Raw genomic sequence first — 12,280 nt, forward strand, 5'->3', positions numbered from 1 at the left:
TTCTCTCCAAAGAATAAAAAGTGTAAACTGAGTAGCACAGTACCATTTCTACTGGTGACAGTCTTTTTTTTTTTTTTTTTTTTTTAAATGCATGTATGACTGAGATGAAGGGAATATGCACATGGCATGTATTCATAAAAGAGATTTAAATAAGTCTTAAACCAGAATGTTTTGAGTTTCTGTATTTTTTTTTAACTTATTTGCAAGGACAAAAAGTAGTCCCTTGAATAAAAATACGCATGCTAATTCTATTGAGTGTCCAATATCGTCAGAATCTTAAAAATGATGTGGTAAAGAATATCTCTGTGGTGGTTGTTCCTTTATGACAAAGGAATGAATAGCAGAAAAAAAAAATCTGAACTTCAGGACGCCATCTTATTTTGTTATCTAAAGTTCATTGTAGCATTTTCATAGAGCAGAGACATCAACACAGCTATACAGTTCAGGCAGTGTTATGGCACTACCTTCTTCCCATTCTTTCCTCAATAAAATCTGGATTTCTGAGGATATGTAACTTGAATAGCTATATCATTTTCTTGGTGAAGAGATTTCTGTCATGGTGGCAACCTGGTAATGTGACAGTAGTATGCCTGAGTGTTATGGGAGTGTTGAAGTGGGGAGGAGGGGGAAGAAGGTAGATTTAATAACGTTAAAATACTAATATATTTGAATGATGCTGTTCATTTTCAGTTACTGGAGATGTGTTTCACAGTTTATGCTCTGCCTTGAACATTCAGTAGTCGAAAGACTTAGGGGCCCGCCTGTTTGTCAGGTCACTTGGTTTTTTTAACATGCTCTGTCCCCATAGGGAGGACAGAGATCAAGACTCCTACGGGCAGCGAAAACATGAACGCAGATGGACGTATTCAATGAATGACGATGTGTTTAGTGAAGAAAAAGCACCTTCCACACGGTCAGCAGCAAAAGATTACCTTTTGGAAGAAGATACCTCCTACAGCACTAAGGACAGCAAAAGCGCGTATGCCGCACAGCCACGCAAGGAGAACCTGACGGAGAGCTCGGCCGCTCGTGAAGCTCCCGCTCCGCCGAAGAGCCTGGCAGAGGAGCAGAGCTCGGCTCTTTTGTCTACCCGCTACTCAGTGAATGCTCAAACTGGGTCAGCTCAGGTTTCAGCTTCTCTCCCAAGAAGTTACCAGAAAACTGATACCTCTAGGTTAACATCTGTGGTTACACCAAGACCTTTTGGTGTCTCCTCAAGAAGAGTCGCATCACTTCCACAGTCGTTCACGGTAAAATTCCACTTCATTCCCAAAGTTTGTAAATGTTGGGGTCTTGGATAGCTGGGGGAACAGTAGAACGGTTGTTTAAAAACCAACAAATTTGTTGTTTTTTAAAAAATCGTGTGCTGTTTGATGAAGTCTGTGTTAATAGAGCAGGCAATTCTGTCATGTATTTAGGTGTTTACTCATGTTTCTGTACTTAAAGGCACTTCTAGAAATAAGGCTGATAAATATATTGGGTAGAATAATCTTTTTATTACTTGTAGTAAGTCTCCTTAGTGTTCCTTATCAAAAAACCTGCCTTTGTCGGATGTAATTGTCTGAAGCTAAGTTAACATGATTATGTGTTAAAGACAAATTTTTCAGGTGATATAAGTGTCCTCCGCTCTGCGGACTTGCTTGAAATTAAAATTTTATGTTAGCCTAAAATTTGCCTCCTCAGTAAAGCACTGAAACACAGAAATTGTGACACACCCCCTCCCCCCCCCCCCCGATTACTATGTTGATTTTCATAGCTTTCTCCTAAATCCCTCTTTGTCTCAATTTAAAAAATGGTAAGAATGCAAATCATTCTAAGCAGATGATTTTAACAAGTTTATATTAAAAAGTCTGGACTACTTATTCTGCAAGCACTTCAAGAGAAAAAAATATGTTGCTCTTCTTGAAAGTGGGTAATTAGTAATGGGTACAGTAACCAGAATTTGCATGAAAGAGAGAGGGTCTTTTGTTAAATATTTAGCTTGCTGAAAGATTAGGGTTTGGTTTTTTTTTTTAAAGCACATATTTACCAAACTGTCATTTTTGTCCTAGATGGATGATACCCAGAAATACAACGGAGAAGTAGAAAAAGCTAAAAGAACTCAAACTCTGTACACTAGCAGTTCATTTTCACAGCCAGACTCTGCCCACCCTCTCTCCGCTAGTGCATTTGGAAGCAGAGGTGAGGAGGAGGAGGAGGAAAAAGAAGGTGTTCAGTCAACACCTCCTCCTAGTTTGGCATTACCTGTAAAATCCCAAGACCAAGATGCTGGAAGCAGTATTCTTAACCCAGAGTATTGCTCTCCTCCTGATTCTCTTTCACTTGCATCTTCTGCAGAAAATGTGAGTCTGCCAGAGCCTGAGGATTCAAAATCCCTGGTAAGTATGGAAATAATGTGATTACTTAGTGTAACTGAATGCTACAGCAGAGTAAAAGAAAAAATAAATAAAATGACATCTAATGCAAGTATTTTTTGATAGTAAGAAAACAGCTCAGAGGACTACTATTTCCTTTGATTTAATTCAGGGGAAAGAAAATACTTGGAAAGAAAATAACTGGTTCTTTTGCTGGATTTTTCCCCTACTCCTTATATGTCCTGTGCTTAATTTTATTTCTCATTCTAATTCAAAATAGTTATTCTAAATATTGTTTGATGCTTGCAAAGTATTTGGTTTTCTCCAAATTAGCACATTGTGCACACCATCAGGTATGTCAGTTAGATGAATGATCTGAGCTGCTGTAGCATTTGTTTGCACTTTTAAACTGGTGGTGGAAAATAAAGATCAGCTTTTCAAAGGCCAGCCTTAAACATTAATATCATACTATCCTTTTTTCCATCTGTTGTGGCTTGAGCCCCCTTTTTTTTTAAATAGGTATTTACTTGAAATTAATCTAATTAATGTTCACATTAACGACTTTTAAAGCAAATCACCATCTCTCTGTCTATATGCTTATCCAGGAGTTGCGTCTTTCAGTGTTTTTTTGAATATGTATCTTCAAGTGCTGTTTCTTCCAACTGATCGCGTGTTTCACATGTAAAAAATGACCAGGAATAGCTTTAATTGTCGATACCTTTCTGTAATATCTAATGATGTCGTTCATACCCCTTGACAAATTAATTCTGATAATTCTTTGCATTCCTGATACTGCTGTAAAAGTTAATTGTGCCAGTTGCTTGGGTGAGGATCATAAAACCTTGGATGCTGATTTATGAAATCACTTCCCACACCAGCTTTTTGTAAATTCAGTCACTTTGAACCATTCCTCTTCCTAATCACTTGTGGAAAAGGAATACATTTAAGTTTAATACTTCCAATACCCCTTGGCCATTGCAATGAAATTATCATAATTTTTTGAAACTATGATTGTTGTATAAGGAAAGAAATCACGATCTTTTTTTTTTTTTTTTCTGTGTTGTAGCAAACACAGGCAGAGGAATTGCTGTTCTAATAAGTGAAAACATAGATTAGATATGGGTTCTTTGTATCCCTTTAAGTGAGCCAAATGAGAACAAAATGTACTAGGTCCGTTTTTTTTTTCCTGTCGTTACTCACAAGATTATAAATTGTCCTGCCTGCAAATGAGTAATGCATTTTTTTTAAAATAAAAAGTTAAAAAAAAAATTAAAAAAGCTTGTGTTGTGCCTCAAACAAGCTATAACTTAAGGAATGCAAGTTCCATTTGGCATGTTTGTAAATCATTGCCAGAGTTGAGAGACTGATATAGTTCAGTGGTCATCAGGGCAATAACACCAGGTTTGTGGAGTACTAAGTGTTTTGGAGATGACCTGTCCAAATGATGAAGTTCTGTGGACAAAGTCACATTACTCCTCTGACAAGAGGGAGTTTTGAAGAAGAGCTTGGTTGGGATGGTGGAAATAAAAATAACAACAACAGTAATTTCCAGGAACACACTCAAATTCAAAAGCTTTATATGTGCTCTAGCCCAGTGCGCTAACCTGTCTATTAGTAGATTCACTTTTAATGTACTGTTACTCACCTAAGGATTTGGGTTGTATGGGAGCATTTGCAAGCTAGTAGCTGTGTTTTGAAGAAAGGACTTAATTTCTACTCTGGGCTGTAATGGGGAGTGTTTTGCCAGGAACATTCCTGTAACACGAGGCAAAACCTCAGGATGTTGCCTTGCAATGTTGTTGTCTTCTGCACCCAGCGCTTGGGTACTGCTGAAGCCTTCCCTGGCTGTGTCCTGCCCGGAGGCTCTGGCTAGCTACGTCGGCTTGTGCAGTGCTCCTGCAGCTGCCTCTTGCACCCTACCAACACAGGAGCTTTGGGGAATTGGCTTACATACCTAAACTTCTAAATATTTTAAGTTAGGGAAAATGAATCCCACCCTTCCGGAAAGCTGGTTCAATAGGCAACTAACCTGTAGGTGTACATTTAATACACCAAATTTAGTACACATGTGGGGGTCTCCTCCATGCACGTGTTGCTGGAATATATTTGTTTTAACAGTGTTTGACAGCAAATGTCTATAACTTTTTTTTTTTCCTTTTATAACGATGGCAGTTCTGTGATAATGAAGTGAATAGCATGCATTTGGGTATTTTAATTGTTTTTTAATGAGTTCACATTAAAATGTTAATGTATGCAACACATGTTCATAATATGCTGTGGGATTGAAAGCAAGTGTTCCAAAATGTTTTCCCAATCAAGTATTTCTGTAGTTTAAAATGGTAATGTTAGGTTTTCATTCTGATTTTGAAAGCATCTTGAAAGTCCACTAGAATGGAAGATCTGAATTCTAGCTAATTCTGGGATTAGTCTTATTATTTAAGGTCTCCATTACAAAATCCATAGCAAGCTAGTAGTATTTCATACAAAATTAAAAAGATGATTGTTCACCCAAGTAAACCTAGTTGCAGCATTGCGCCTAAAGGAAACTGATGATGCCCACTGTGGGATGTGCAAGAAAAAAAATAAGCTTAATTACTGTTATCTGGCTTTTTCACATCTCTAACTGATGCTCTCTCAGGAGGCAGTGCGTTCCACCAATTCACAAGACTGTCCATGAAGATCCATTTAGGAGTTTAGTTTCCTCAAATTTCTTACATTGTGTTACAAAATGTTTAAAATGCACAGCTAAATGCACAGCTTAATATATGTGTAGAGAAAATATAAATGTAAACTGAAAACATACCTGTTTGAGTAAAAAAACAAATGAGTTAGTTAACTGACTTCAATACTGTTTCCTTTGTCTATGATGCTAATAATAGATGATTAAAGTGTACATTGTGAGCAACCTCACTTATTTAGAGGATAAACTTTCCCTCATTTAAATTCCTGTGATACCAGATACTGTAGTGTCATGTTTTATTTTTCAGGAACAGTACAGTGAAATGAGAATCTGTATAAACCAGAGACCTGGCCACAGACACAGCTCTGGGTTTACAACAAAGTGGAGTTCTTCAGGGGCCTTTGTACAGACAGTTGAAGAAGGTAAATGTGCATTAACTGCACAAATTTTTGTTCTTATGTTTGGTTTGCAGGGGCTTCTAAATTAAGGCATTTGCTGTTAAGAATGGTGCAAATATTTTAAAAAATCAGATGCAGAATTGAAAAATCAATATTTAGTTGGCTAATGTATTTCTCTGAGTCCTCATCTCTTGAAATGGGTTGAATTCAGAAATACCAAAAATGCATTTTCCTAATCAAGGAGATTCTATAAGCCCTGAAAAGGCATAAATGTGATTACTCAAACATTCACCAAGCCCCTTACAGAACAGTAGTAAGGGGCACATACAGACTTCTAATATCCACATTGTTCCTTTCAGCTAAGTTTAAAAGATTTCTCTTCGTATGGTTTGTAAACACATGCAGAGGAAACTTAGGAGTTAGTATTTTTATTTCAATTTTCCCGTTCTTAGTCATGTTGAATTTTGGAAGCAGTTAATATTTTTAAGCAGTTGCAACTTCTAAATTGATTTCCAGTGCAGTTTTTTTCAGAAGTGTTAATACTGAGGAAAAGCAAACATTTTTGTCTTGAAATGAAACATACATAAAGTTTATTTCTAAGCTTTAGTAGTCTTCTGCAGAGAACAACCTCAGTTTTCTTTATTTAAAAAAATGCAACAAAACACAACAAAAAACCCCCAGCAAATCACATGTAATACTTGTTTTCTGAACAGTGATCCTGAAATACAACTTTCCATTTGCTTTCCGTGCTGCTAGGCTTCTGGTGTAATTTTGTTACTTGGAGGCAGAGGACTGTCTCTTTGCTCTGCCAGCTGTAAATGAGAAACCTGAGGGCAGTGAATATTCCTGCTGGTCATTCACAAAGGTCCACGTGGGCTCTATCCCCAACTCTGTAGGCAAGGAGAAGATGAAGGCTTTGTGGCTGTTACCTTGGTTATGCTTTACTACCATTCTCGCAGGGAAGGGTGCAAAGTATAAAGATTGAATGGAGAATGGACTGTATCTTGGTATTCTTGTTTATAGCATGTGTTTAACATCTTTTTTTTCAACAACTGACTCATGTAGTATCCTTATTCAAAAGCTGTAACTTCCTTTAAAGTAAAAAAGGATGAAAGAGATGGACAGCCTGTTGCAAGAGTAAGATGTGCTTTCAGCTGGGCACTTCTGAATGTTGCGTTTCTTTCCTGTTCTTAAAGATAAGTCATAGGATAATTCAGGTTGGAAGGGACCTTGGAAGATCACCTAGAGCAAACCCCTGCTCAAAGAAGTGTCGAGACTGAATTCAGACCAGGTTGCCTAGGACCTTACCCAGGTGGATTTGAGACCCTCCAAGGATGGAAACTGCACAGCCTCTCTGGGAATTGCATAATTATCCTCTCAGAGAAAATTATCCCCACGTATCCAGTCAGACTGACCTTTGTCTCCATTTATAACCACTGTGCTGTGTTCTCTTGCCATGAATTTCAATAAAGAGCAGGCTTTCCCTTCACAGTGACCTCCTGATAGGTATTGGGGGGACCGCTGTTAGGTCTCCCTGCAGCCTCTCTTCTCCAGGCTGAACAAGCCCATACCCCTCAGCCTGTCCTCACAGGGCCAGTGCTCCAGCTCTGACCATCCCAGTGGCCTCCCAGGAAACTTGCCCCAGTTTATTGATGAGTCTCTTACAGTGAGGCACCAAAACTGGGTACGGTATTGTCGATGGGGCATAAAAAGTACTGAGTGAATGGGATAGTCCCTTCCCTTGATCTGCTGGTCAGGCTAGTGTTCATATAGCCCCACCACTGCCAGGGCCCCCTCAGCCCTGCTCTCCAGCCCATCAGCCCCCAGCCTGTACCATCACTGGGATAAGTCCCTCCCAGGAGCAGGACTCTGCATTTGCACTTGTTGAATGTCAGGTTCGTGCTCTGAGTGGCAGCCCTACCCTCCAGGATATCAACCACCCTCTCCCTTTTGGCGTGGTTTGCAAACTTGATGAGGCTGTGTTTCACCTTGTCCTCCTCCTGGTTACTGGTGAACATGTTAGCGAGGACACATCCCAGGCTACATCCCTAGGGAGCTCCATTTGTAACCAGCCTCCTGGCTGAGTATGAACCATTAACTGCTACCCATAGAGCCTGACAGCCCAGCCAGGTTTTCACCCATCTGGTCGATCTGCCTGGTACACAATACCATCCCAACTTTGATACCAGGATACTGTGGAAGATTATGTCAAAAGCCTTATTAAAGACAGGGTGGATGGTATTTTCCACTCTCCCTTCATCCACAGATCTAGTCATTTCATCGTTGAAGACAACCAGGTTGATCAAGCGTGATTTAGGCTTGGCAAATCTATACTAACTGTTCCCGTCACCTTTTTCTCTTTCGTGACACCAGAAATAGCTTCCAGGAAGACTTTCTCTGATTGTCTTGACATACTTGTCATCCTAACTAGCTATATGATTTTCTTCAGGTGATAACCTGCATTTATCTTTTTACTACTTATAAATGACTGTATTCTACATATGCTTTTCCTTCAAAACATTGTTAAGAAAACTACTTGGCAGACAAAATTAACTTCTTATAAGTGTTCTCAAAAAGCTTAATAAGAGTTAAGCTTGTAACACGTGTTTCAGTGAGACACATTTACTACATATAAAAGAAGATAGTGCTCATTTTTTACAGGAATTTTCAACCTTTACACTAAAAATTAGGTAAACAGAAAGCCTTCAAGTCATTAATCTAGACATTGTTCTGCCAGCTTCCCCAATGACATATAATCATTATTGTTTCAGTCCTTTCCATTTCACCCACTCTATTTGCAACCATTTTTTGAGATGGTGTTGACGTAGGAATGCACGTCTGCGATCAAACACTTGCAGGCATGTAGGACAAAGTAAATTTGACCCGCTTGCTTCAAGTTTTAATTTTTTTTGTATGACTCTCAGCTAGTATTTATCTGTTGTAATAACAACAGATGGGGATAGGTTAGAGATAACTAAATCCGCATGAAGAATGAGTGAATTTGATTGGTTTTGTTTTCATTGGGAGGTAGTAAGAAAGAAAAATCTTTTACCTTCAGGGAAATTTATGAAAATCAGTAATACCTGTTTTACATAATGTAAACTAATTCCTCTCTATAGAGGTTATATAGGTATAAAGAAATTATCAGTAAACGCTATAGTCTTGGAGAAACTGGACAGAGAAGGACAACTGGCACCATACAACTTCTGGCACCTGAATTGCCAGCTAGTCTCTGGAGACTTCTCTGGCGTGAATCAGAGCAGAAGCCCAACATAGGCGCCCTGGTTTGCACTCTTGAGAAGCCCTTTTATTCCCAGACTGTAGAGGCAGTAGAGGAAGAGCAGCTGGCAAAGTTACGTGCCAGAAATTGAGCGGTGTAAGTTGTCCTGGCTGTGTTAGGTCTACACGTGCAATCTAGAGACTGCTGCTCTACATTCAAATCTGTATGGTCTGAGTCTGTTTTTCTGCTGAGATCATAGGAGGAACTATGCAATTTTAAGTTTCCTTCCTTTCCTAAAACCTGAATTGTTAACCCACTTTTTCCCTCATGTGCTTACCGTAACTGAGCTGAGGTACTGTTCTTGCCTCTGAACTGGGTCTCATCCTAATCAAATTATCTGAGTAAAATGAACACCACCTTTTTTGGTTCCTCGGGCTCATTCCATCACAACACGGAACAGGGAAATTATCAGTTCTGATGTCTTTCCTTGAGCCTAAAGCATTCGCTGTACCATGAGCATAAAGTTCAGTCTACATGTAGTCAAACTATATGGTACTAAAGATCTTAGATTTTGAAATTTAGACACAATTCCGAATGTTATATGACGTTGTTGAAAATAGTAACTTCAGTGGTAATATCTTCAATAGTATCCTTAACAGTACCTTCAGTTAATAGATTTGAAAATCCATTAATTCTTTAACATCTTCCTGGCTCTAAGGAGATGCACATTTTTTCCAGTTTATCACCCATGTTTTCTTCCTCCAAAGGAAAACCCTACTTTTTATTCTATAATATTGCTTAAAAGTAATTGGTGTGTTTTGAAAATTTTACTGATAACTGCTAATGGAGTTTTTAGTCCATACTTTAAGAAGAATACAGAAAAATAGAATATGGAGCTATGCTCTTCTAACATAGCAGTTAGTGTTGTTTTTTAGTGAACTATGATGGATCGCTGTTTGTTGCAGTATTAGGAAACATAAAATGTATTCATTTCTTAACTTCCTTGGGTGCCAGGAATATTAAAAGCTTATTTGAATCCTTAGTGGATGATCCAGAATTCTAGCAGCATTTTACTAGTGAGTCAGAAGAAGGTCAGGGTGAAGCATACGGTGTCTAAATCCTTCTGTCGTGCTTGTCCACATTTGTTTCTGGTAATGTAATATAGCATTGTTCTTGGTATACTTTAAACATGATGTGTGGATTTCACTACTTACTTTGGAAAACGCTTCCATTGTGTAATTCAAATTTGTTTTATTTTATTAACGTGAGGATTTATGTGCAACCTTTAACTATGTTTTCACTTAGCTTTTCCATTTTATATTCTGCTAAGGGAATAATTGTTAATGGAAGAACCATTCAGGTGTAATTCGTAAAATCTTACTTAGGCAAGTCTGAGTTTCTCAGCTCATCCATTTTCTGAATTAAATAGAAAAAAAGTTTATTACCTGGTCCTGTATGCTCTCTGTCCTTAGGCTAGTGAGATCACTTGCCAACGTTTAGTAGTAGATGAAAAAGAGTATAAAGTGCAGCCAGTCTTGCAAAGTAGAATTCAAAGTCCAAGCTGCAATAAAATTTGCTCTTAATTGACAAAATAAGTAGAATCCAGAGAAGTCTAATGGGACAGCACCCAGCAATATCTTGAGTCCAATTACGAGTCAATTCAGAGCTAACAAACTATTTTAGCAAACCAATAAAGCAGCATGTTCTTGTCAGTAGAGCCCAGGAAATGTAAATAGGAATATGAGAAAGCCAGATTCTACTGGAATTACCAAAATGGAGGCTGGTTTTTTTGGCAAATAAGAGGATTACCCAAACATTGGCTGAATTTCAACTAATTGTTGGCTACAGACACTGCGGTGCTGCCTCTCTCTCACTATCGCAGATTATAAAGGTGAGTTAGCAAAGGCAAGAGTGGGCCCAGAGGTTGTTTATTAAATAGGCTAGCCAGAATGTGAACATCCAAAAGACTGATGTTCTTTGTCATTTTCCTAAGTTTCAACCTGAAACACTACTTTGATATCAACTGAGTTTACTGACCTTATATTACAGTGTAGTAGGTTTTTCAAAGACTTTATGAATATCCACCAATAAGCATTTATTTGAATGACAGCTGCCCTTCCCCTCCTCCATCACAACTGTGGTAAAAAATATTTGTGAATGGAGACATAATTTTATTTTTCTTCTGTTTTCTGCAGGTAGCCCTGCCGCACTTGGTCAGCTGCATGTAGATGATGAGATCATTGCTATCAACGGCACAAAGGTTTCACGTATGGACTGTAGTCAGTGGGAAGAAGCCATCGACAGAGCACTAGAAACTGGAAACCTGGTCATGGATGTCAGACGATATGGAAAGAATGGTGAGTTGTTTCGTCGGGCAGATACAGTATGCTCTGTAAGGCAAATAAGCTTTGTCTCTGCTGTACCTGACAGCTGAGAGTCCTTATTTCCCTTATAGTAGTAATATGTATCTAAGCTAAGTAGTTTACTAGCGTGTCTGTTGCATTTTAACACAACTTGGCTTTTTTTAACTACATGTGCATTAGAAATGTCTTGACAAGCAAATCTACAAAGCATTGAACTACTGACCTCTCTCTTGTACTCTGGCCTGTTTCTGAGAGGATGCACAGGTAAAAAAAGTGTGCAACCACCACACAAGGGAATATAACATTTTCTTTCCTGCCATACCACAAAAACGAAGAGGGGCTGGTCTCTAGAGGATAGTAATTTTTAGAGCCTGTCTCCCTCAATCAGCAGCTCCTTTTCTTCAGGGAAGGAGGATCTTGTGTTCCTTTCTTCAGGGAGCGTTTCAGATGGCATATGAGCTTGTGGGTGATGTAGCACCTCTGTGCTACGACTTTGGCCATTGACCCAAATATGGCGATGCTGTAATCTCTCCAGAACAGTACTACCCGTTTGGGCTAGTGAGGGTTTCCATCCTGGCTGAAGGCTTTGTAGCATCTCTAGACTTGCCATGGGTTTAATCAGGATACCCTTTCAAAGTCCCAAAAGAATTTTTCCAGAGTTGGAAGTGTGACCAATGACTTTTTTCACAGTATAAATACAAAACATTCTTTTAGTGGGAAGCTAGGTAGAATAAGTTACCAGCAAGTGGGGGAAAAATAGTGAGGTGAGGAAGAGACAAGAAACAAATCACAACTTCTACAGGGCCTAGTACAAATGAAGAGTGAGATTAGTGGAGAACATCTCATTGAATAAATTTTAGGTAGTGGGAGGTGAGAAATGATGGAGTCTGAGAGAAGATTATCATTTGTCGTTGCCTCATGAGTTTTGCTAGTTTAGTTTAGACTGCCTTTTTTGCCCTCTGTGCTTCCTGACGAGCACAGACATGAAAATGATGCTTCATGGATAGTGTATGAGCCAAATTGTACCTTGTGTGAGTAAAGTTGGAAGAATTTTCTCGATCCTTTCTAATGCTAATGAAATAGTTTCCAATGAATACTAATTGCTCTGTAATGTTGAGCTGCTGTAGTCCATATTAGCAAAATATCTGGTAAACTTTTACCTGGCTTATGACTAACACTTGCATTTTTGGGGAAGGCGGTCTGCTCATAAAAGCCCTTTTTCCTGTCTTCACAAATTCCACCTGATTTGTGTCTCCCCCTCTTCT

At 38.8% G+C, this 12,280-nt stretch overlaps 1 protein-coding gene across 13 annotated transcripts in view; it reads left to right on the top strand.

The window, feature by feature from the left end:
• Positions 1-12,280, top strand: part of LMO7 (LIM domain 7) — a 136,850-nt gene that overhangs the window by 102,551 nt on the left and 22,019 nt on the right. For 12 of the 13 annotated variants that reach the window (XM_075488261.1, XM_075488298.1, XM_075488213.1 and 9 more), the window contains 4 exons: positions 809-1,250; positions 2,052-2,378; positions 5,342-5,456; positions 10,848-11,009. In XM_075488261.1, coding sequence (XP_075344376.1) covers positions 809-1,250; positions 2,052-2,378; positions 5,342-5,456; positions 10,848-11,009 — 1,046 coding nt within the window. The remainder of the gene's footprint in view (positions 1-808; positions 1,251-2,051; positions 2,379-5,341; positions 5,457-10,847; positions 11,010-12,280) is intronic. The other variant, XM_075488271.1, reaches the window with a different exon arrangement.

Source organism: Mycteria americana, chromosome 1 (genome assembly GCF_035582795.1).
Source record: "Mycteria americana isolate JAX WOST 10 ecotype Jacksonville Zoo and Gardens chromosome 1, USCA_MyAme_1.0, whole genome shotgun sequence".
Lineage (NCBI taxonomy): Eukaryota > Metazoa > Chordata > Aves > Ciconiiformes > Ciconiidae > Mycteria > Mycteria americana.